The sequence below is a fragment of the Ranitomeya variabilis genome, chromosome 8 (genome assembly GCF_051348905.1).
Source record: "Ranitomeya variabilis isolate aRanVar5 chromosome 8, aRanVar5.hap1, whole genome shotgun sequence".
NCBI lineage: Eukaryota > Metazoa > Chordata > Amphibia > Anura > Dendrobatidae > Ranitomeya > Ranitomeya variabilis.
This window is the reverse complement of record NC_135239.1, coordinates 35,571,893-35,598,613: the sequence shown is the minus strand read 5'-3', so window position 1 is coordinate 35,598,613 and position 26,721 is coordinate 35,571,893. Positions and strand designations below refer to the sequence as shown.

Sequence of the window (26,721 nt, the reverse complement as noted above, 5' to 3'; positions counted from 1 at the left end):
TTATTGAATGTTTGGCTGTACAGTGTTTCCAAATTGAACAGCATCTTTAATAAAAATGTCAGCTCTTGTAGTAGCTGCCAGGTTTATTGGCCAAACCAGGGAGGGAGTCCCAATTTCGAGGCTTCAGAGCAAAGAAGGAGTCCAAAAATGGTGAACTGACAACTGTTCCGCCATAGTTTGGTTTTACCACCATGGTTTCCAAGGAATTTGGGATTTTGCTTTTTTCTGCTTTTCAGATTTTAGCTTCTGCCATAACTGCATTAAAAGATCTGACATCCCCCCCCCATACAATAAGTGGGGCTGGGTGCCCACAAATTTCAGGGCTGCATTTCAGTCCCAGTCCGGGCACAATGTGAAGAATCGCCGCCCGTGTAATGCAATTAAGGTACCGTATTTTTCGGAATATAAGACTCACTTTTTCCAAAAAAAAATTGTGAGGAAAATGGGGGGTGCGTCTTATATTCGTAACGCAGGCTTACCGGCATTGTGGCGGCGACAGAGGTGCGGGGATGATGTGGCGCGGTGAGCTGTATGGCGTGAGCAGGGTCTTGTCCACATTTGAGGTGAATCCGCGGCCTGGTATTGATGGAGAGCAGCAGCGCTGGTGAGTTACGGTATTTTCCGGTGGCGTCGTCCATCTTGCTGAGGCCGCGCGTGCGCAGATTCACTACTCTGCGTCCCAGGGCTTCAGGAAAATGGCCGCGGGAGGCCGCTCGTGCGCAGATGGAGATCGCGGCGGCCATTTTCCTGAAGCCCTGGGACGCAGAGTAGTGAATCTGCGCATGCGCGGCCTCAGCAAGATGGCCGCCGCCACCGGAAAATACCGTAACTCACCAGCGAGGAACTGTGCAGCCTGAATGTCTTGTATCCTACCCCACTGTCGCTTCGTCCCTGTCAAGTGCCGTGGAGTCCTGTCCATTCCTGCAGAGCTGGAATCGCTGTCAGGGTGATGGAGGGAATTCCGTTGTAGTGGGGATCTCGGAGAGTCTCGGGGAGTTTGCGCAAAGCCGACAATGCTTTGCAGTGTGTAATGTCACTGAGCTACGGAGCGTCTGAGAGGCCAGAAAGCAAACCAACACATTTAGGGGAATACACCCTGAGGAAGGGGAACTGTGTATTCCCAGAAACGTGTTGGTTTCCTTTTTGGCCTCTCAGACGCTCCGTAGCTCAGTGACATAAAGCATTGGATTAAGGGTAATTTCAAATTGATTAAAGTTAGAGGGGAAAAAAAAACCAAAACATTCCAACGATTGGGCGATTAAATTTACTCCCACAATACGGAAAGATTTTATAAATTTTTTAGATATTACCATCTCTCATCAGGGACACCATGCAATTACTAAAACTTGCTCTCTTTTCTCCATCAATACCGGGCCGCGGATTCACCTCAAATATGGATGGGACCTGCTCACGCCATACAGCTCACCGTGCCACATCATGCCCGCACCTCTGTCGCCGCCACAATGCCGGTAAGCCCGCCGCCACCAGGAAAACCACCCAGCTCTGCTGCTCTCCTTCACTACTGCTGTGGCGTCACCTCAAATGTGGAAGGGACCCTGGCCGCTGCCACCTGAGGAAGTGACCGCACATCTGCCGCCGCCACAGCAACCTCCCCATGGACACCAGGCCATGGCGTCGCCCACCTAAGCAGGATGGGACCCTGCTCAGGTGCACGCTGTTCCGCCCACCGCACTTCAGCATCACCTCACCTCTGCCACCACCATGCCTCCTGTGACCCTGCTCTGCGACTGCCTGCCCTCAGGTAAGAGATCTTAAATTCGGACAATAAGATGGACCCCATCTTATAAAAAATCTTTTTTTCTGCAATTTTCACCCCAAATTTGGGGTGCGTCTTATGGTCCGGTGCGTCTTATAGTCCGAAAAATACGGTACATTGAAATGACAAAGACAAACTTCGGCTTATTCATTTTTATTTTTTATGAAATCACATTACTTTCTGCTTATTTACACAAAAATGCTTAAAACAACATAATAATGACCATGGACATTCAGCAATTATACATTATATAAAAAGGATTGGACGGTCAATGTTAACACGTGTGGCCTCATTAACAAAATTAGGCTGCAGTGAGTCACTGGTTGTGGCCTTTTATTATGTCACCTCTGTGTTAATTAGGCCAAGCATGTTAATGTTAGCCGAGCACACCAATATAGTCAGGAATGACCAACTCTGTTGTGCATTAGATGTTCTGCCAGGAAAAAAGCATCAGGCATGTTGAATTTCAGCATGCCTGATCTTTTATTTTCTAAAGAGTTGCCACCAAAGGTATCTGACAGCAGCCTACTCCCCTTTCTCTATAGATGAAATATGAAAACTGTGTGTGTTTGTGTATAGGGAGGTCAGGAGGCATAATTGTGCATTCGGCACTAGTGTTCTTTCCACCTTTAGGTTTAGACCTCTTGTTCATTGAGTCCTAAGGCTCCGTATAGAGCAGCAGGGTCTCCTTGTGCCACCATGAGTTGTGTACTGAAAAAGTTTACGATTCCTGACTCCGTCACCGAACACACGATTTTTATGCAAGTACAACTAATAATCATTTTCTTATTAGTCCTTTTGTGCATTGTTGGACAATTCTTGGGCTTTTTATTCCAAAACTAGTGATAATTGACCAGCATAAACTTCCCTTTGGGCACCCAAAACATAAAAATTGCCATGTACGATTGATTGTTTGATTTTTCAATTTCTTTTACTTACACAGATAGTGCTATTTTTCTATTTCGTTGAGACGATCGTTTTGGCCAAAGTGACAACAGGAAACGCTGCCATATTGGTTGTCACCTTCGATTCTTTAAAGGTTTCTAATATTCATACCAATGACCGCAGCAGATCTACGTGACCATATAGCGGGTATATTTTCTCCTCCATTTTATGTCAGTAAGTCTAAACCTGTCCGTGGGTTTTGTGGCCCGAACTAACAGCATCTTTGGCACATACGCGCTTGGTTCAGTAGGCCCGAGATTGGACCAGACCTTCGTGCTGTAAATACAGTTCTGTGAATTAGGTGTCAACCCAAGCACGTTTTTGAGGCTTGAGACTAGAGACATGAGAAGAACCTACAAGCCTCTTTATAGATATATTTGGAAAAGTCTCAGTTTTTTCTTAATGTGGTTAGATGGAAGACGAGCGGCTGCTCAGTTTTAGTCTGGGTTTCTTGCCATTGACCATCATAGACTGGAACAAAAGCCTGACCAAGTCCATTTTCCCAGTCGCGATCATCACCTTAGAAAGGCTGACCACCTCGGTGGTGTTATTTCTGCAGACAGCCTGCAGCTCTTGACTTACACTTTCTTCTCCATACTTCTCTTGAGCTTCTTTTACCCAGGACTCAACCTCCTTGATCAGCGTCTCGGCAGCGATTTTACTTTGACCATAGAGGCTGAGTAATGCTTCCATTAAATATCTGAAGGTCTCTGTGGCTGGAGAGCCTTTGCTGTCCAAGGTTATGGCTTTCTTGAAACACTCGATTGCGTTCTGTTCCTCGCCTTTAACGAGTAGACATTTACCCTTCAGTAGCTGCAATTCAGGGAGGGTATCGCCCAGGTCGTACTCCATGGCTTTGGCAATGCAAACCAAAGCCTGATTTATGGAATCTTCATCCGTTAACATGAGCTCCTGCACCGCATCCACACCCATGTAATAACACACCTGAAATAGAGATAGACCAAAGCTGTAAGAAGAATGGCCGGCACTATTAAGTATTAGGGTACAGTCATAGGAGCCATCAGGGGTGCGGCATCATATACACTGCACATCAAAGTTTTACCAAAGTTTTGCTTCATTTTATTTGTAAGGAAAAATAATATGGAAATGAACTGATTCTATGGACGCTGCGGCTCAGTATTTGCATGCTTTTTGTTTAGGCAGGAAAAAAGCATAAAGAAAAGGCTTAAAAGCTATATGTATACCTTTGCATTATTTTTTTTTTTATTATTGTTCATTTGCTTCCTAAATGGAAAATTAAACAACTTTTTACACAATCTTTATTAAAATAATGTCCTTCACCTAGCTAGCATGTCTGCAAAACCGTGACAAATCCAACAGATCTCCGCTCCCGGCTCTGACAGCTCTTTCTGCGCTCCCTTTTCTTAGTGTTAGGCTACATTCACACATCTGTGTGACACTTCCGTTTTGTTTTTCTCTGACACCACATGGACCCATAAAATGTCATTAATCAATACACCTATCAGTTTTAAGAGCGGATCCTTGTGTCAGACCCTTGAGACTCAGATTAACCATTAAAATCTATGGGAAGCTGTGAAAAACGGATAAAAAATAACAGAAGGCAGCCTGTTTACTTTAATGTTCCATCCATGTTTTATCTGTTTTTCACTGATCTATTGTTAGGAGTTAATGGTTAAAAAGATGTTCAGTCTACCTGTTCTGTGATAAAAATAAAAGTGTAAAAACGGATGTAAAACAGGCAAAACCAATGACCCATGGATGTGTGAATGTGGTCTTAGAGATAACATCTGGGAGTAGGTTCTACTTGGATCCAACTGTGGACAGGAGGCAAAGCATCTGTATTCTGAGAGCAGAGAAAACAGGCTGTGGATAGGGAGGAAAGCACATGAAGGGACATTGAGGAATGTAGCTGCAGTGATAAATGAGAGCTGAAGAAAACGATTGTATGCAGGACACACATCTCACATCCACCAAGTATTAGCGAGGTGCACACAGCTAGTGTGTAGTACACAGGCACACAGCCAGGTAGTACCGGCCTGTAAACTGCATATCAGTGAGTCTGAGAATGAATGAAGGATGGAGACTGAAATTTTTATTTTAACTACAGGTGACCATTAACATATGTAAAAAGCAATTTTTTAAAAGTTGAAGGCCTTGGGACGGAGGATTACCTCTATATGATCTAGACTCTAGAGTCATGGCTGAAAGTGATGGCACCCCTTTTAAATTCTCCCGGAAAATTATTGCAGTTACACATGTTTTGTTATGCACATGTTTATTTCCTTTGTGTGTGTGTATTGGAACAACACAAAAAGAATCAGAAAAAAGGAAAATTGGACATAATTTCACACAAAACCCTCAAAATGGGCCAGACAAAATTGTTGGCACCCTCAACTTAATATTTGGTAGCACCCTTTGGAATTAATAACTGCAATCAATTGCTTCTAATCATCAACAAGGTTCTTACACCTCTCAACTGGTATTTTCACCTTCCTCTTCTTTTGCAAACTGCTCCCAGTCTCTCATATGTGAAGGTGTTTTCTCCCAACAGCAATTTTAAGATCTCTCCACGGGTGTTAAATGGGATTTTAGATCCGGACTCATTGCTGGCCAGTTCAGACCTCCTCAGCACTTTGTTTCCATCCATTTCTGGGGGCTTCTTGAAGTATGTTTGTGTTCATTATCCAGCTGGAAGACCCATGACCTAGGACGCAAACCGAGCCTTCTCACACTGGGCACTACATTGCGACCCAAAATCCTTTGGTAATCTTCAAATTCCATGGTGCCTTGTACACAGTCAAGGCACCCAGTGCCAGAAGCAGCAAAACAGCCCCAAAACATTGTTCAACCTCCACCATATTTGATTGTAGGTACTGTGTTCTTGTATGCTTCGTTCCGTTTTTGGTAAACAGAATGATGTGCTTTACCAAAGAGCTCTATCTTGGTCTCATCTGTCCAAAGACTCTTCTCCAGAAGGATTTTGGCTTTCTCACATACATCTCCTGCCATTGCATTTCAACTTCTCCCCTTTTTATCTGGTGTCAGGTGTGAATTTAATATTTCCCACACTTGTTACTTGCCACTGGTGAATTTGAATGAGCATCTCGTACTTGAAACAAAGTTGTTTACCCACAATTTTGGAAAGGTGGCAACTATTTTGTTGAGCCCATTTTTTTGGACTTTTGTGTGAAATTATGTCCCATTTGCCTTTTTTTTATTCTTACTTTTTTGTGTTGTTCCAATACACACAATAAAAATAAAAATGTGTATAACAAAACGTGTAATTGCAATAATTTTCTGGGAGAAATACAAGGGTGTCAACACTTTCGGCCATGACTGTAATAGTTTTATGGACATGTGTTGACCTCATGAAATGGCCCTTAAAATCCATTTACAGTAGATCCATTAGTCCAAAATCATCCCAGGCAATGTCCCTCTTCCCATGTTCTCTGGAAATCCGGTGAGGCATTCTACCAGGTGACAGCACCAACAAAAGCTCTCAGGGTTACAGACGGGATGGAAATTTATGCGATGGGTCAGGCAGAAGAGTCAGGAGTCAGAGCCACACTACAGTACAGATTACGCTGCTCAAAGTTTCTTTACGGGCTCACTCAGCTGTCCGTTCCTTGCGTACGAGGGCAATTCAAGTTCTATTGGTCCGTGAAAAAAAAAATCAGACAGCATTCTGATGCCATCCGAGTGCAGTCCTATTTTCACATAATGTTAGAAAAAAGGTGGAGAACCTTTTTTTTTATTTTCATGTATGAGAAAAACTGATGAAACTCGGTCGTAACTTTGACCAAAATCACTCATGAAACTTCGGGAAAACACTCCATCACAGTGAGCAGCGACCCCTCAACCTCCTATATTCATTTTTTATAACTTTCCCGCAAAATGATTTAACAAATGCATCCATCACAGTTTAGCGGCCCTCACCTGCCCCATTTCCAGATATGTTTTCAGACAGGGGTACACATCTATGATGCTGTCCAGGTCAGATTTGGCATTGGTAAGATGAGTTCTGTCCGGCAATCCTCCGAACCCTAACTTGGCTCGTTCCAAGTCTCGCACATACATCCATAAAAAAATCTAAATGTAAAAATATTAACAAAAAAAGATACAGGTTAATGTAGACTAATATCAATTACAATTAAAATTGAGATAACACCACAAATACACAAAAACATAGCGACCGATTCATCATTTGTGGGGGGGGTTTAAAGTCCCTTTTTTTTGTTTTTTTACTCTTGTATTTGTTGACAGTTTTTGTGCCAGATTCATCGAAACTGCTCTCGTGCTTCATGAATTTTGCACAAGCTCTAAAATGCTCTTTATTTTTTTCTTTAACCTTTTTTCACACTTTTTTTTTTTTTTTCAGAGCAAAAAATGTTACAAAATTTGCATAAAAATATTCAGACATTCCAGGGGAGGACCAGTGTACATTTGAGCAAAATTTTAGCGATCTTTTAAAAAGTTGCTGTTTTATTGAATCTGGCAAAAATAAGCTGGAGACTCTGAATCTCCAATAACGAAAAAAAACACAGATTAAAAAAAGAAAGTGCAAATGAAAAACAGGCAAACAAACTCACACCAAAAATTAGGCATAAAAAGGCGCAAATGAAAAACAGGCAAAAAACTCACACCAAAAATTAGGCATAAAAAGGCGCAAATGAAAAACAGGCAAACAAACTCACACCAAAAATTAGGCATAAAAAGGCGCAAATGAAAAACAGGCAAAAAACTCACACCAAAAATTAGGCATAAAAAGGCGCAAATGCAATAATGAATCAAGGTCATATTATTAACTTTACTGAATACAAAGAGAATATAAAGTTGAACTAACTAATATACAAATATAGATGATCAATTAATAAATTGCAGGATGTCTTGAATTTTCAGTGTGTGGAGTATGCACGTGGTTCAGACATATTTTCCAGTAGGTCATTACCTGGGAACGTGTGCAGTACGCCTGCCAGTTCAGTTTGGGGTCTTGGAGAGCATCAAGAGCCATGTTACAGATTCCCGTAGCCATTTCCTGCTTTCCTAAGAAGTGAAATATTTTGGCAAGATGGTTCAGGATCAGGGGGTCACCTTTTCCTATTTCGATGGCCTGTTTATATAAAAATAAACACAAATGAGCAGATCAAGAAAGGTCTACAGTCATCCAGCGCCACTCACCACCTTTGCATCGGGAGGTGAGCGGCGCGGATTATCTTGCATCCACAGGTATTCTACTGCAGAAGTGAGCAGTACTTAGTGTCACCTGCGGAGGCGCTGCAGGGAAATTGAACACTTGCTGCCAGTTCCCCATAGATTACAGCTTATCCCCCACAGATATTTCCAACATTTTGCAATTAGCTTATTGTTTTGAGACCCGGCTAACAAAAAATGGGTAGTCCAAAGCAGACAAACTTTTAAGGGCAACATGTTTGCACACATGAAAAATGTATTAGCTACTATGCGTTCCCAATATCAACTCGCAAAGACTTACGTTTCTCTTTGACTTTGCATAGGATGGACACGGCTTATGAATCACATACTGTATAACCCGAACAAATAGTAATAGTATAAACATCCACAAAACGAGATCTGGTTGGACAAACCTTGCTAAAGCAGTCCAAGGGGTCTGTTCCTGAAAATCCGTAGTCATGAATTCCCATTGGTGTGGTAGAAAACAAATGTTGCTTTTCCAGCATCATCCCAATGTAGCACCAGGATAAAGCTAAAAGATAGGTAATGTTATATGAGAGAATATAGGACACCAGACAAATTCATTTTACTTATTATTTAAAACTATTCACTTTATTAGGGTTGACGAGAAAGACTTAAAAAGGGTCTTCCACCTCGACATTTATTACTTGTTAGAAGAACTCCTTGATAATAAGTTGATCATAAAGTGTCCCCCTCGGGGAGGGCTCCCAACAATCAGGTGTCATCGGTGGTAATAAGTATAGTAAGTATTCAATTTCCCAGCAGCGCCACCACAGGGGAAATGAGGCATTACACAGTGCCCATTCCAATCATTGAGCAGGGTGTTGGACACGATGACCCTTGAGGTCCATTCCACCTCCCAACTCTAACATTCCATGATCAATAGGTTGTCTCTGTGACACAGGACAGGATAGGTCCTCCAGGGTGAGAGATGCTCTTTATAGCTGTCCTCCTCTCTGGCTAAGTGGTGAGAACCAGAATAGAGAACCCCCTCTATTAACTCAGAATTTCCTAATAGGGTGTATGAAAGATAAGTTTTCTAAATTTAAGAATTCCTTGAACAATAGCTAAAGGATGTCCAGCCAGGGTTATGAATGGTTCTGTGGCTAATGCACCATGCTGGTGCGTATTATCAGCTATATCTCTCTGCATATTATATATAAACCGAACAATTGGTAAATGAAATGAGGGCGTGAAGTCCAAGCGAGCACAGGTGAATGCAGTGTAGAGATTGAATGTCCTTGGCAAAGGAGGCTACAGGGTTGCTAAACCCAGTCTGAAAGCACGGAAGAGCTGCCCTGCCAGACGGTGACATTACTGAGGTGTCATGGCGTCGCTAGTTCGGATTGGGAGAGCTGGGAGCCATCTCTTTAAGTGGAGTTGTCCGTAAGAGAACCAGGGTCTGAAATGCCGGGAGCAAGGTCCACATAGCACCTTGGTACAAAGAATTGATGGAACTGATGAAGTCCCAGAACCAATGGCTGCAGCATTGGCCAGTGCTACTCCTGCTTCATCTACCCTGCCTGCAGTGCTGTTCCTCATCCTGGTGTATACCAAGTAACTTTGAACGATGTTCAAGTGACGGGACTTCGGGACACAGGAAATTTGGTGACCCTGATAGGGGCCACACCAGCATGTCCTAGTCCCTGGGATGGGGTAAGGTGTATCGATTGAGACCCCAAGAACTATCCCATGGCCCGGTTCGACATACGCACAGACTGTGGTTCTGTGTTTTACGAAGAGGTAGTGGTCAAAGACTTGTATACTATCGGACTTATGGGCTGAAGTGGTAGCGCCCAGTAGTCCGGTACGCCGCCAGGAGTCGGCTGGGGTGACAAGGTGATATGATGTGTGGTGATGTACATGTGATGTGTGCTGACAAGGTCACATGATGTGCAGGCGGCAGAGCCTATGTGAAATGCAGGAATGGTGTTCCCCAATAATCAGTTTTGACAGTGACTCTATTGGCACTGTGGGTTGGCAGATGGTGCCCAGCTCTTGGCTTTGGGCAGAGTGGGGGATATGGACCATAGCTGGGAAGGGCATGATTGCATCTCAGCTCTAAGGGTCTCTCTATCAAGCAGGAAGTACGGTAGCTTCATGAAGTGGCAGTCTCCTGAGGGAGTATCAGTCTGCTGGATAAAGCAGGGGCGAGTGTGCTGCTGGGGAGTGATCAGCCAAAATGTGAACTGTAGCTGAGCACGAGAGACGCGTCGGGGTCTCTCTCTGAATGGAGACTGCATGGATCAGCTAGGAAAGCTGAGCTGTCTTTTTGTGAGAGCTGCAGAGAACCACAAGTATCAGTGGGTGCTATGGACAATATCTGTTTAGTTTAACTAAGCTTGGGGCTAGCTGAGCCGTGTATGAGCACCAGGATCTGTTCTGTTTTGTTAGCGCCTGGACAAGGCTACGGATTTATGTTTGTGAGTTTGTTTTCCTGCTGTGCAACCTATAGAAAGCAATAAAAAGCTGCAAGTGTTTGGACCAAAACTGCATTGCCTGTGTGAACACTTCCTAATGCCTACAAGAGACAGTGAATCTTTACAATGTCCAATATGCATATATATATTAGTAAGTTTGAAAATACTCTACTGTACTTTTTTCTTTCTTCTTTTTCAAAATACTTGACTGTTTTCTTTAAGTATGGGAAAGTTATAGGCTGCCTAACAGCTTTTACCATCAGTATGTAAGTTGGTGTGGCCCTAATCCCAGTAATTTACCTGACTAAGTCATCTGTGACTGGCTATCGGTCCTACTTTGCTTGCTAAGTAAACAGTGATCATTCTTTCTAAAAAGGCAGCAGCGTAGTTTTCATCTGACCTTGACGCTCCAAACTTACTTATTCCTTGCCTCCTATAAAATGCTAATCTGTGTGTCAATGTTTGACCCTTTTAAAACGTCTTAATACATAACTTGAATACTTATTAGTTTTATTCAATTCTCCTGGATGGACGCTGCTTTTTCCACTTGCTGGCTCACTGTTCCTCTGCACCTTTACAGATTAACCTTCTGGTCTGATAATCCAGCTCAGGTGGTAGACAGCCGCCTGAGTATTCAAGCAGTTAGCATCCATGCCACTGCTAAGCATGTGCACTGCTTCTCTTTGCCACAGTGTGCCTGCTAACATAGCCATCTTTGCTACATCACTGGGCTCTCCTACATTGCCAAAGTGTATCTCCTGGGATACCCAGGTCTCCTATATCGCCGGTGTCTTCTACAATATATTTCCTGAAAAACACAGCTCTCCTACAGTGCCACAGTGTACCTCCTAGGATTCCCAGCTCTCCTACATTTGTAGTCTCATATACGATACCACAGAGTGCCTCCTGGAATATCCAGCTCTGCTGCATTACATTACTTCAGTGAGACTCCTGATCTCCTGATCAGCTCTTCCATACTGCCGAGCCATCTCCGTTAGGCCTTTTAATGCACTCTTCTTCATTGGTCTTTCTACACTGAGTCTCCGGCCTCTACAGCCTCTTTGGCTCCAGCTCCCATCCAGCCTCTACAGCTTCCTTTGCTCCAAACAGTTCATTCTCGCTGAATCATAGAATCATAGAATGTTAGAGTTGGAAGGGACCTCCAGGGTCATCTTACGTCGGGGCTTACGTCTGAACCCGCCCCCGCAAAAATGGAATTCCGAGGTATGCGCCAACAAGGTCATAGACTATAATGATGCCAACAGAGTGAATGTGCGGTCTAACATGCATCATTTTCAGGCGTGTCGGCCTGCTAGAGGCGGACACCCAGATGCAGTCTACTACTACGAACGGATACCGGAATGCAATGTGAGAGCACCCTTAGAGATTCCACCTTACGACGTGGGACATAGCAAAAGAAACTAAATTTATCGCATTTTACTATAGTGGGCTCTGGGTTAACGCATTATTACCACATTTTTAAGGTATCTCATATTGATAGGATGGAGGATAACTTATTGATCAATGGGGACTGATTGGTGGGACGGTAGCAATCTCAAGAACAGGACTCTACCGAGCCCAATCTGAGAGGCTCATGTTTGCACCACAGCTGCATTCATTGCCATCTGGACCTCCGAGAAAGCCGAGAACAGCTCTTCACTATCTCCCACCCAATGTATTTAGAAAGTCAATGGTGATAATCTACTGTATATATCAACAAGTTTCTCCTCCAGTATAATCCATTTATATAGAGGCTGAAAACAAGAACATGAGCGTCACGTTGCCGATAAGTCTTTTAGTATTGGAAACGGAAAGTCAAACAACTTAATGCAACAAAGGATTTGTAAACTGAGCCTGTAATAAAAAAAACTCTGTACCTACTATAACACACATTGTATATTATAGAACACGGTATATACTATTTATTATAATGCACAGGATATTATACACTCCCCATGATAACATACAGCATACGTTACCTTTGTAATTATTATTAGACGACTTTGCAGCTTCCCGCAGGAGCATCAGCGTCTTGTTATAAAACTGGAGTCGTTTTTTTTCCACATTTCCCTTTTTAATTAATATTTCATCCAACCTGTAATTAAAGGAAAGATTCTAAATATTATTTTTGGCTATTAAAGGGAATCTGTCAGTAGGATCAACCCCCCTAAGCCGTCTATATGGTCATGTAGGTCATGGGAACCTGAATAAAATGATACCTTCATATCTATGATCTGATGTTTTATTCCAGAGAAATACTAATTTGTTTTAAAATGTAAATGAGCTGTTTAGATCTATGGGCGGGACATAGATCTCAGTGAGAATCCGGAGATTATTATAAATGAAAGGTGGCGTTACCAGTGTGAGACATGTGGATCAGCAGAGCAGACTGTCAGTCTGGTAACTCTCCTTTTATTTATAATAAGCTCTGGAGGAAGATTCTTAGGGAGATCTATGTTCCGCCCATAGATCTTAACAGCTCATTTGCATATTAAGAAAAACGTGGATTTCTCTGGATTCCAACATCGGATCGCATATATCATGGTATCATTTTATTCAATTTCCTATTACCTACATGCCCATATAGACAAATTACGAGGGTTGATCCTACTGACAGATTCCCTTTAATCAACTGACTGTTCAGAATTATTATATTACACTGTGTCAGCACAAGCTGTCGTTTTTTGTGGAGTATAAAAGCTTTGTATACTTGCTGTACTGGACCCCATAATCTATATGGATGGGAAACAAATATGCTCTCCCACCACTTTATCAAAACTTTGAAGTAAAGGTATATGCAAAGTTTTGCGAGGAGTTTTTCTTAATCTGATTTGCTCCCAGAACGCCACAAATATTGCCTAAAAAAACTTAAAATATTATTTTGTAATGCAGTTACTGTAAAATTAATTTTAATTATTTTTTTTGCAGTTTATAGGAGGAGGTTTTTGAACATTTTGCAGGCTGCAAAACACACCACGTGCATGTCACTTTTATTAAGTGGATTTTGATGGAAGTCTCTCAAAACTAGGCAATAACCAATCAAAATGCTGCAAAAAAATGTTACAGGGAAAAAAAAAATAAACTCTTCGAAAAGCTTCCAAAACTTTTCATGGAAAAGTAAAACTCCTCCTAAAGCACTCCCGAAAACTTTTTTTGCTTGAAAACTTGTACATTTTAATTCCTCCACCTGCACATAGCCTAAAACCGTGTGTTGGCATGATTATTTTCTAATGGGTCGTGAACATTGCCTAATTTTCAACAAATTGCAGTTGTCAGACGAGTTTCCCAATTTTTAGATCCTAAAATAGACGAACTTGGTTCCTTACTAACCCTAATGTGCCAATGAATCAACGTGTGGTGAAAATAAAAGACCCTACCTCATACAGAGAGACGCCATTGTGAAGAACCAACTTCTCTTCTCTTCTACGGAGATCTGTATGAGAAAAGATAGAATATTACCACGTATATCCTCCATATGTCCCATGAGCAGCTCCAGTCATTATGTAATAAATAATATTTTTGAGAAAAAAGCTACAATTTTATGATTGGTTCCTGGGTCATGCATCCTGCCACCCCCACCTGGTGTATACCCAGTAACTGGTCCGTCAGACATTATACAATCACCATGCTGATATCATTGTCCGCCTTATTTATCTCAAGATAAACTTTTTTGCATTTCATTACTTCTTACTTTCCGACTTTTTGAGATGGGTGCTAGAAAGTTATAAAATGGTTATTTTAATATTTGTTATTGGGGTAAAAATGCAAAGTGCATGAAAAACAAGCAACTTTGCAATTTTATTTTTACAATTTATTTTAATGGCCTTGGGCTCGGTCTGGAGCCATGGCAACTTGATGGGTGAATAATCTGTAGGAAGATCGATCTTGTGTAAGTCTAGATAAGTCCACCAGGGTCTTCTCTGACGTTATCCTGATAATATCAAGCCATAGAGTTGCCGGTCTTCTTCTTAGCCTTGTTCCTTGTATTCTTCGACCATGATGTCCTTCTCCAGTAATCGCTCTCTTCCTATGATGTGTCCAATGTAGGCAAGTCGTAGCTTGGTGATCTTTGCTTCCAGTGACATGTCCGGCTTAATTTGTTCCAAAATTGATTTGCTTGTTCTTCCATGTTACTAAAATTCCTCTCTGTTCTTAAATGGAGTCAATTTTTATTTGACTGTTTATTACTTTTTGCCCGTGTTACCAGCCACCAGAGCAGTCTAGCATCGGTGGTCGAATATGAACAGTGCTTACAAGCTCTTTCCAACAAAGCTCGTAAGCGCTGCTCTGAAGTGGTAGTGCCATGGTGCCGTTCCGATGGTGCAGAGGCTCTGTGTGCAGCATTTAAGGATGCGCTCTTTAGGCCAGCGGCACGTAGATGCAGTTAGTCTGGTGCGCTCCTGCAGAAGATTATACCACCATTTTCAGTGCGCCAAGGGAACTGCAGCCGGAATTTTTGCTTGTTTTTTGGAGAGTATATGGCGCCTGGAAGATTTGCCAAATCCTTTGGAAGTCCAGGAGGCTCCCCCCATTACAGAAGACTTGGCAATTGTGTATAAAATATGGAGCTATGAATTCCGGGGGGAGATTACACATTGCTAGAAACTGATGTTTTCCATACCGACTTATTCAGTGTAGCGCACGGGATGATTTACATGGGTGCTGTTTGCACAGGGACACTCCTCTATTTGAGCATGGCCACCAGGAATGACAGGCTGTACACGTAGACTTATGTAAGGAATAATTTCTTAACGCTAAAATACACACACACAAAAAAATAACAATCGAGTGACGCCGGATAAAGGACACATATTGTATAACTCGTACAACTCTAGTCTTTGGTCTAATAAAAAAATACCCACCCTGCAATAAACTGCGGAAACCAACAATGGCGCTATCAGATCTACTGTTATTCCCCAGTCTTCAAATAACAGCAGCCTCCGTGATCCCGGCCAAAGACAACTTCGGATCCACTTTCCAGGCAGAATTGTGTTGCGCAACTCACACATTGCATAATGCGACTCTCTCCATGTCATATTTGTCGAGTCGCATTCCAATAGAAGTGAATGGGATACATTGCTAAATAGTCATGTGTCTTCTTTCGTCCGCCATTCACTTTTATGGGAGTGCAACAGTAAAAAGACTAAATATATTTATTATGGTAAAATTGCATGAGTGATGGGTGCACCGCACTCCGCTGGAGAGTCGCAGACACTTTTTATTGAGTTTACGACGTGTAACATTGCACAGAGAAAAGTCTCTTATTACAAAGTCCACGTCTATAGTAACACTTTAGCTTGTTTGTATAGTACAGGATAACTTGTCGCACTTGTTATTTATGCTCCTTTTATGCTTTGGGTGCCTCTTGAATGTTTTCACTTTGCAGGAGAAAGAGGTGAAGTGCTCGTATCGGTAGGCTCCCGGTAGACACAATCCTTCTTACTCCACCCTCAGGTCATGCTCTCCACATTTCATACAATAATGGCCACTTTTGCATGCTTTGGGAAACCAGTCCTTCTGCAAACTTTTTTGGGCTCATACAATGATCCTCACAGTACACACTTTCTGGCCACCCTACAATGGTTTTCTGAGGCTCACAAGTCACGACTCGAGCCTCAGATTTTCAGGAGTGACACCTGTGAAAGATTTTCGGACCCGGATCCATCTTCCTTTACTATTGTGTCCCTTTTATTTTTCCCTCTGCATCTATGTGGACTCATCTCCTGAGACTCCATCGACTTCCCAACCTATCTCCGGAAAACCACTGGTGGCTGGCTAGGTCCTGTCCTCTGCCCAATCTCACAGTAGGAGATAATGATAGTGGTCATTGATCATACTCTCTGGCCAGAGTGACCAAAATATGGCCATTTTTGGACGCAACTCTTCTCCAACGACAAGCGTTGCAACGCAGTCACAATGTCCACTCCAGTCAGATACAGGACAACAAGACTAGTCTCCATTGACTGACAATTCCTTCTTTGTTTGGGTTGGCATCCGTAAATGCTGCTCTTGGGTGGCGTGTAGACTCTCCTGGGTGTTTTGGAGGTCTCCGTAGACTCAGATGTTCAGGGACACTTGGCAAACTTAAGCAACAGACTAAAATCTTCATATTGCCCACACTTTTATGACTAAGGATGACCATACGAATTAACGAGGGGCCGCCCAACTTCTGCTACCATAACCCCCCCCAATGAACCAATTTTTATTTCCCTAGAGATTTGAACGCCAGTAGTGTCCGTCAACCATTTATCCCCACCATGTCTATAGCAGTGAACATTAATGCTCTCCAACCATCGACAGATCGGTAAGGGCCCAGTATGGTAATATTAGTGTCAGATATGACCACCCAGTTTGGTGTAGGACTGCTCAGCGGAGGCTTTCTGACTATATGTAGTATTAGGTAAATCACTGGAATCCGCAGAGGTCACTGGAGATCATTTTCTGATTACGTGTGGACATATTAAGAGCTTATTGTGCTTGTTTTTGAGCAATGCACAATAATATAATGGGGCCATTGTTTGATATATGTAGTAATAATACATAGATAATCTACAATAGGTTGGGTTCTGTCTGCAAAACAATGTCAGGTTTTATGAAAATATTGGCTTTGCTGTTCATTTTGCTCTACATTATTTTGCTGTATATTGTCCTCGGGTAGGTTTAGCTCTTACAATCTGATGGAGCTTCATGCAAAACTGTATCTCCAGATCTTATAACTGACCAGTAAAACCATTTTCTAGCTTGGCTAATAGATGGACCTCTCTCTTTCAAAGGGAACCTGTCACTTTGGAAAACCATACATGCCTGCAGATATAGGGTTAATCGTTGCGTGCGGTGACTGTAAGCATGACCTGGAACTTTGATTGACATCACTTGGCGCAACATATCTGTGCGGAGCTGGCTGTCAATCAAAGTGCTGAGGTGTGCTTATAACCAACGCACCCAGTATAGTGAGTGGTGACTGTAGTCACTTCGGCCGCTTCTATAACTGAAATCCAGGGGCTACCAGGAAGAATAAAGTTAATTTTCTCCCTGTAGCTGCAATTTTCAGTAAAGTGCTTGCTTGCAAATTTACCCTATATCTGCAGGTAAACAGCGTTTTTCGAGGTGACAGGTTTCCTTTAAATACAATCTGCATAAAAATACATTTTAAAGGAAATATTCTCAACCACAAAACATTTTTGCAATTTATTTAATACAAACAGGATTTAATCATTATTAAAGGGTCATTTCCATAATGTTAAGGTATGCTTAATCCATAGAATAGAATATAACTTACTGATCGCTGGGGATTTGACCATTAGGACCCAACCAAGATTTCCAGAATTGGGCATCAAGTACCTGGGAATTGGGCTCTAAATTGAATGGATCGAATATGAGTATGCTCGATCTCCACTTGATTCACTGTCTATAGGACTTAGAAAAAAGTGAAGCGCAGTGCTGGGCTTTTTCCAGCAGTCCCATAGACATTGTCCAACCGATTCAAAACGATGCTCTGCAACTCCTGGTATTCAAGATCCAGAGACCCGTTCTCAAGATTTTTGGGGGTCCCAGCAGCGAGACCCAGAGCAGTTATCCCGGATCCTTTTGGATAAGGGATAACTTAATATTTTGGGAATAACCCTTTGATAGATTCTATCAACATTAGAAAAACACAGCTACTGACAAATGTAATAAGTGCGGCTCCTGTCCATGAGTCGTATCCGCCATCACAGGTCATTCCATTGAGATGCAATACCTCTCTCAGCCTACAGGCTGGGGTGGCACTGTTTTGGGAAGAGGAGGGATGTTTTTTCCTAAGCTAATACTCGTGTGCTGCAGCTAGAAATAGACAGAAGAAATTGCTCCAGAAACGACGCGTATTCTATTTGTTGACTTCTTTTTTAACTTGTAATATAAAAGTTAAAGCAAGGGCAAATTCTGGGATTGCTGCCACTCCTTGAAGGCCTAAAGCATCTAGTAAGGCACCCCAGCTTGTAAATGGGTAAAAAGCAGCTACATTTCCAATGTGACGGAAAAATAATTTGTTCCCCAGTGCATTAAATACAAATTACTAAAGATATGATCCCAATAATTACATCGTTAAGAAAATGCGCCATTGCTTGTTTCCTCTCCTGTTCTTGATCCTCTGCAGGAAGTTGAAGCTTGTGGACCCTAATTCAAAATCTCCATTAGGTCCCCTAACTATCGTGGGTCTTTAATAGTATTGGTCTTCTCACATGGGCCAAATGGACCTTTTGGGCCCCCAAGACTCTAGATTAAAAACTTCTTTATTTAATCATCAGATAAAATCCACTAAAATGTGCAGACACCACCCAACGCGTTTCCATACTGGGGTTGCGTCTGTACACTACCTTGGCAAGTTTTTATGAATCTTATGGCTATAGGGTGATGGAATAAAGAAGTTTTTAATCTGGAGTGTTGGATGCACCTTTCTTCATCTGGATGTAACAACGCATGGTTGGAGCGCTTTTTCCGTGGAGCCTGACAAAACAAGCTCATATATAGGGAGCGGGTATATTCCTTACTTCTTCATCTGTTCTGAGATAATCCCATCACCATTGACCACTATACTTTAGAGGCATACATTGATATATTTATGGCTCAATGCAAAGTCTATATCAGGGCCCCCATCATGGGAGCGTTGCACTTATGGATCCCCACCTAGTTGTGACTACTAGTGCTGCATCTTACATAGTTGCGCTATAGGGACATTTTCCTTTTTTAGGGTCCACATAAAAATTTTTGTAGATTTTTTTTTTCTATGTCATCAATACCTTAGCTGCTGCCCCCAGTAAATAAGAACAGAAACTTATAATGGCCTCAAGCATGCAAGGCTGGAAACTGCCAAATTCATGGACTGAGAGACCCCTAAGTAAGACTAAAGTACTCCGCTATACAGATGTGGGGTTATTCCAAGACGACACATAGGTGACATGGATCAATGTATATGAATTGATGCCTTCTGACCCAGTGCTGGAGGATGCAACCATCTTCTGCCAAAGTAACCCTTGATTTACTGGACAGACGCCACTCGAGATGTCCCAGGCTCTGAGAAGTGGACCTTGCTAATCTTGTGAAGCGGTGTTTGTTGTCAATGTTTTTTCCCTTAGTGGGAACCACCAAGTGCACACCTCTGTTGAGTCATAACTATAAAGAGCATTGCCTCCTTGTAAAAAAAAAGCATTGTCTGATTGTATTAAAATTTGTGTCTGGGATATTTCTGGTTTGGAAGAAATATCGCACAACGGAACCCATTCCCCAATGACAGACGGTGCTGTTGGCACTTTGGGCACCATTAAAGGGGTCAGCACAATTTATAGATTTAATAAAATCTTAAAATGTCTCTTTACAGACAATCAGATGTTACGTTGAAGCTGCTAATAGAGGATAAGTATGGAGTTGTGGCGAATGGGGCAGACCCTATTACAGAGAACTGTGCCTACTTGCTAAAAGTTCTGAATTTGCAAGGACTGTCTTAATTTTTGGGGAGCAATCCTGACAAATGATCGGGTGTCCTAGGCCGAAAGGGATGTGTCTTACAAACACTGCTTAAAAACGGGCAGGATTGTTGCCTTTTTCAGGGAGGACCAAGAGTGTGACTACATGCTTAATTTGCCAAAACCAATGTTGATAACTATGACGTGTGGAGAAAAATGGGCAGCATGTGTTATATATATGAACAGTACAGATTGGTGGCAATGAGATGAAAGGTTTGGGATCTGACATGCTGCACTTTAGTGATCAATGGTGATTTTATATTGCCACCAAGAGAGTTTTTCTTACCAGTGAATTGTGGACGTGACTTTTCTACAGTGAAAATGTCACAAAAAACATGTTATGTGACGGCAGAGGAAGTCTTCCTGGAAGATGGCTATCTTCAGGGGCATAACTATAGTAGGTGCAGTGGTTCCAGCCGCACCCGGACCCTGGAGCCTAGGAGAGCCCAAAAGGATCCTTTGACCCATATGAGAAGACCAATGCTAATAAAGACCCGTGAGTCCTATTGGAGACTTTGCGTTGGGTGCGCCAAGTTCAAGCTATGCTATTGGCTATCTTATAGCAAAAAAATCAGTAAAATGCCATTATTAGCACAAATGATCATCGTTAGAAACTATGAAGACAGAACTGAAAAACGATGTGACTATATCCTATTGATAAACTGACCTTGTGTTTGCCATAGGCCACGGCTTTATCATACAGACTTATTCCCATTATCAGCTTCTCCATGTTGTCTTGGTCGGTCATCTGGCCTACATCGAACGCGTGAGCGTAGCCTTGTTCTGCCAGGCATCGTGCAGCCATGAGTCTAGTCTCGTCACTGTCCCCATCTGCATCCAGCTTCATCAGATAAGATATCTTATCCGCACACTGCGTGGCCTCCTCCTCCATGTTCAGCTTGTCGTAGACACAGGACAAGTTGGCCCAAGCGTTTAAATTATTTGGATCCTGATTGCAAATGTTTATAAAAATCTCCTTGGCTTTGTTAATTTCGTCCAGGTAGAAGGAGAAGACTCCCAATAAATTCCTGATCCCACAGTGCTGGAAACTCGAGTCGAACTCCAGTTGGAACTGAAGGACCTCTCGCTTGAGTTTGATGTCTCTTCTTCTGCAGTTCGCCGGGGTGCACGACTCAAAGTTCAGGTTCATTTCCAAGTGGAAATAACCAGGGAAATATTCAAACTCATCTATGAGAGTGTCTATGTCCACGCCGGGCTCTTCCTCCATGGTTGGCAGGGCAATGTTCCTCTCGTCTTACCTGCTCCCTATACTTGTATGTCTGGTTTGAGTCACCTGTAGCTCGGGAGGAGCTTAGGCAGGGAGAGGCTGCCAAGAATTCCCTCCTCACCCAAAGTGTTTGTGTGCAGATTTTGCAAGTCAATCCCACGATTATTGCTACAGTCGTTTCCTCCTCTTGTGATACAATTACTACATAGGGAGGTGTTCAAACCTGCAAAGAAAAGGGCACAAGGGCATCATTTAATCCAAAGCATATCCTTCCTCCATAAGGGCTTGTGCACACGTTGAGTATTTGCTGCGCTTTTTCCATTCATTATTTATTTATTATTTGTCACCATTCTGAGTAGTTTTATAAAAATGTAATTAGTCCAACAGCCTCTTAATTTTATTAAAGACTTGCATTTGATATATCTCTCAGTAGGGGGGGGAGAGCAATGTTTTCGATTGGGTTTCATCTATGATTTTGATGTATACCTTGAAAAAAGTAAGATTTTTGTAAAATGAAAAGTTAAAAAAAAATAAAAAAATGACTGCGACGTCAAATATCAAGTGACCTAAAAAGTAATTGGATTAATTTAAATCCAAGTGCAATGTGAAAAGTCATGAGTGAGAGATCTACAGTCCCAATCGAAGTCACCAGGTCATTCCTAATTAGAATAATTAACCTGTAAGACTAGATGGAGCAAATATAAACTCCGATGGAATAATGGAATAATGAATCCACGATGCAGAAATATGAATAAGTGTAATAATGGCTAATACAGAGGATAGAAGAGACATTGAATAGAGGCTGCACGATCCGTCTCCTTGTGATACCTACTGTATAGTTTATCATTTAGTCTCAACGGTGTAAAAAAAATATAATAATTGAAGTCAATGTAAAGTCAATAAAAATGTGATGTGGATAATGTGTAACAATGTAGGTGAATGCAATATCTACTAGTATAGTGATCTGCATTATAAGATAGACTGCAGCCATGGAACTACAATGTGGGGGACATATTTCATCCCCCCTAAAAAGATCACTGGGAGATTTATGACCCCATGCCCATTAGACTAATGTCGGCTGAATCTGTCAATATCGATAGGTTTGATCCATGGTCCAATTCATTATGGGGGTGCCGGCTTTCCAATGGTAAGGAGTGATGTCTATTGGGCATGTCCAGTTTCGGACTGCCGATCGCATTGTTCTCTTGGAGATACCTACATACCGTCTGACATGGCAGCTCTTGCCCCTCATCAGTGTAGAGCACAGTCTGGCGAAATGCAAACCAAATGCAAATTACATCGAAATCTGCCTCATCTGCCAACAGAAATCTCCTGCCTACGCCAAATGGAGACCGATATCTGAGAAATTGAACTTCGTTCCCCTGTAGGCAGAGTGCTCGGATACACTTGTCTTGCATATTCGAGAAATGTCCCCCTAGAGAAAGATTTGGTTTATTATCACATTGCAAAGAGGTTGCTACATTTTCACCCTAAGGGTAAATATGATGGCAGAAAAAGTGACAGGACTGGGGCGGGAGGTGAGTCAGAGAAGAGTAAAGATGACAGGGCAGAGAACAGGGTGGGGAGCACCGGGGAAAATAAATCTATGTCAAGGGTGGTGGCTGTATCTGGAAAGAAAGGATCCGTACCCATCTAAAGGAGACATTTTACAGTGTGGTGATATTCTGCTCCTGCATGTCCTCAGATATTAGCTCTCTGCCTTAAACGGGATGTAAAATACTGTAAAAAGGCGAAGGGTGGTGGGAAAATAAATGGCCGTGCCACTGATTTCACAAATAAACGTAACGCTGCGCGGTTAGTGCACCTTGAATGAAAACTAGAGGGGTCCGGATACCGTCCATTGTCACCCTACACCATAATCCTAGGAGTAGACCTCATCATTGCATTTCCCACATTGTCTCCAGACCAATACCTGGCCATCATTGCATCCAGGACAGAGGATAGACCTCCACTCCTTCCTCCATTGACGTCTTGCTCTGCGCCATTTTAGCTTTTGAGAACAATGGCGTAAAGTCAATGAAGAGGCTTTCATGAAGGAACATCACATCAGTACTTCTCCTGCGAATATGGCGTGGAGTGGTAGTTGGAGCTCTCTAGCCGTCATTCCAAGTGAACTAACAGCTACAGCTCCGCGTTATATTGATTTGTCTGTGGAACCAGTGGTGCGTCCATTTCTCCAAAGTTTCCCATGTGCTTTTTTTTCAACACGATGCATGTTGTTCATACTGCTGGAGCCTAAACGTTTTACCGTGGCCTTCAGTGTCTCCCATCAACCACATATGGGACGTCATTGGTTGGCAATTACAAAGGAGCTGCCAGCAGCGGATCTTGATGATTTGCCCAAGTGCATTCAGTGCGGCAGAACATTCCTCAGACAACCATTAATAACCTCAATGATGGGGTGCGGGGATCTCTGCATACTCCATACTGAACAAATCGAGAAGTTTTGAAAATTTTGTTTCCATTTTTCATCATTTGCACATCATTAACATGTGTCTCCATCCTGCGATTTCCATCATTCCACGACTTTTCCATTTAGGTGCATGAATTTGAATTATGAGGAGTGTGTGTGTATATATTATACATTAATGCATTTTTTTCCTATTTTTCCCATAGACCCCATATTCATAGCCGCACACACTTGCTAGTTATGAATGATACACTTGATTCACTTTCTTTAACCTTTGTACATGCTGTCGTGATGTATATTATAATAAAAGTATTTCTCTACCATCGTAAAACATAATGTTCCCTTCACATTACACATTTTCATGTTCCTATGCCGCATTACTAAAATATTCCCATACTAGGATTCTATAGGGAAAAGTTATATAATGACCGTGGTTGTGTTTGTGGCGTTACATGGCGAGTAATGAGCCCGGAGTCACGAGGGCGACATTAATCACAGTGACATTAAATAACCGGCTGAGTGACACATCTGTACCAGCATAACGTGTCTGACACCAGGAGGAATGAGGTTGCACAATGGGTTCCTGCCTAATGTATGCTCCGTAAATGCTACGGGATGAGCGTGTAACATGCCGTCCCTACAGAGAAGACATAGGAGTTGCAGAATCATCAGAATCTGTTGTTCCTCTGTATCAGCGATGCATCTGGATCCACAAGACGAGATCAAACCGAGAAGGATCTGGATAATCCTATAGGACCCTAGATAAAAGTCGGGCAAAATGGGCAAAACTAATGATTATTTGTTTCGACCCTAAGTTCAAAAAGCCGTTCGGGCAGGTTATATTTTTTCCACACTGGTTGCATCATCGGCCTGTTACATTTTTTTTCCCCTTCCGAAGAAAAACCATCCATTAAACCAACAAATGATCGTTCGTCTGCCCACTTTTGTCCTACGCGTACGCCTTATGTAGATTTAGATGTGGAGATTTCATGGTGTGGTGAAAGTACAGTAGATTTATTCTGTATGTTAGCTCTCTTTGGATAATTAAATGGGTTATTTAAAGTTGCAAAAAAGTTTTTAAATAGTTGCAAATGTTGTAAAAAAAAGTTGTCATACCGCGTCTTTCCCCCCCACCCCGATTCAGCATTGATGCATCTTAGTCTTAATTTATAAGCCGTCAGCGATGGAAGCCTTGAGAAAGTCCAGGACATGGTCGCTGAGGCCACTGATTAGCCGAGCCAGGATTTTGTGGGAAGATGAATTTGTGTCTATTATTTTATAGGGTTTATTTTATAAATCTGAACCATCAAACCGACAAACCTTCCCCTCCGTCCCCCATCAAATCTGTGGAACTCAAGGGCTATTTCAATCAAGTTCTGCTTTCTTGTAACCATTACTTAACCCCTTCTTGCACATGGACATACATATATATGTGCATTTTAGTGATGCTTTTAAGCAAATAGGTGTAAAGTTATGAGTTGACCACTGGATGGTGGAATTTGCACTTTTTGCTTGCTGTAATACAGAGGTGGGGAAACCTTTTTTCTGCCAAGGGCTATTTGGATATTTATACCATCCTTCGAGGGCCGTACAAATTGCACGCCAACTCCCCCCACAAAATAATAATAAGAAGGTGGCCGTCAAAATACAACTCCCAGCCTGAACACTGTGGTCCCCGGAAATCTTCCCGGGGGCCAGATAAAAGCCCATCAAGCACCGAAAACAGCCCTTGGGTCCGAGGTTCCCCACCCCTGCTGTAATATAAAGCTGATATATTGTTGCAGCGGCCGAGATCTGAGCCATCTCCAATCCCTGAGGTTGAATCCACTTGGTGATATGGTCAATAATTGCTATGAAGGGGTCTTCTTAGTTATTTGAAGGCTACACATCGCAAAGGGGAAACTATCTATTGGCAAGTGGTGGCATAAAGGGGGATTTCTAAAATGTAACATTACTACAATGGGGTACAGAGGGGGCAGTATTACAATTTTGAGGTGCAGAGAGGCACTACTATACTGTGGGGGAACAGAGGGACACTGCTACAGAAGGTGGCACAGAAAAGGCACTATTACATTGTGGGGGAACAGAGGGGACAGTATTTCTGTATGGAGGTGCAAAAATGTACTTTTACTGTTTGGAGGTACTGAGAGGACACTGTTACTATGTGGAGGCACAGAGGGGCACTATTAAAATGTGGGGGCACAGAAGGGACCTATTAGTTTGTGGAGGCACAAAGGGGACACTGTTACTACGTGGGGGTACCGAGGAGTACTATTACTGTGTTGAGGCATGGGGATGGCACTCGTACTGTGTGGAGGCACAGAGGGGCACTACTACTTTGTAGAGGCACAGAGGGGGACACTTATTGCATGAAAGCACAAATGGAATATTATTATTGCCTGGTGGACACTATTACTGAATTAAGGCAACATGGGGCCACTGTCATCATGTGGAGGAACAGAGGGGGCATTACTGCAGTGCGGACACACAAAAGGTCAACTGTTACTGATGAGGAACACTAATGATGTGTTGTCCACTAGGAGCGTTATTACTTCCTGGGACCCCTTGGATGGATACAGTACTATGTGGTTTGTGTAGCAAAAGAATGCACAGGGTCCGCAGAAGTCTATATGGAGGTCCCAAGACAATGCCCTTCTTATTCGTCCAGTCTATGGAGCCCTATTCAGAGAACGCAGCTCCATACCCTGGAGCAGCAGCCACTGCCGGTTCTCACACTGTGCGACACAAGAATCCGGCTGCTGTGACGAGCAGTGACGTGGGTAAGGTTATTACAGTCCACAGCCGATGAACTCCGTTAACCTTACTGACATCCCTGCTCGCAGTGTGAAAGCTTACTACACAGAGTGAGACCTGGCAGTAAGTTCTCACGAAGTGAAGTCAGTGAGGTTATATAACCAAAACAGAAGAAGGCGGGCACCACACACACAATATGAAAGGAGGGATCAACCATGTGCATATAAAAGTAACAGAAAGAAACCAAAGAAAAAAGATATGCACACAATGGGATCAACCATGCACAATAAATTTTATTTAAACATATCGCTACAAACAGAGTCAATAAAAAGGACGAACGGTTAAAAACATTTAAAAACTAGACGGACCAACCCACATCCCCCAGGACACAATAATAGGGATCAATGTGATAGTACATGCAATATGTGCAGATGATACAAAGGGCACCAGGTCTGACAGCAAATTTAAAGCAG

The 26,721-nt window shown here is 42.5% G+C and overlaps 1 protein-coding gene across 1 annotated transcript; it reads right to left on the bottom strand.

Annotated features, from left to right (window-relative positions):
* Positions 1-1,914: 1,914 nt before the first annotated feature.
* TTC22 (tetratricopeptide repeat domain 22) lies at positions 1,915-21,201 on the bottom strand. Its single transcript, XM_077276925.1, has 7 exons — positions 20,503-21,201; positions 13,713-13,768; positions 12,315-12,430; positions 8,308-8,426; positions 7,653-7,814; positions 6,641-6,793; positions 1,915-3,667 (listed from the first exon to the last, which is right to left on the bottom strand). Exons 1-7 carry the CDS (start codon positions 21,061-21,063, stop codon positions 3,131-3,133), a joined length of 1,704 nt encoding a protein of 567 aa, XP_077133040.1. The 5' UTR covers positions 21,064-21,201; the 3' UTR covers positions 1,915-3,130.
* Between the last annotated feature and the right edge of the window lie 5,520 nt (positions 21,202-26,721).

Bases quoted from the DNA above. Each gene is read 5' to 3' on its own strand.
- TTC22 (XM_077276925.1), bottom strand. From the start codon at position 21,063: ATGGAGGAAGAGCCCGGCGTGGACATAGACACTCTCATAGATGAGTTT. The intron at 8,427-12,314 runs GTAACGTATGCT...CCTATCTTTTAG, and splicing joins GTCTAATAATAATTACAAAG to CTTTATCCTGGTGCTACATT. The intron at 3,668-6,640 runs GTGAGGGCCGCT...TCTCTATTTCAG, and splicing joins CATATCTGGAAATGGGGCAG to GTGTGTTATTACATGGGTGT.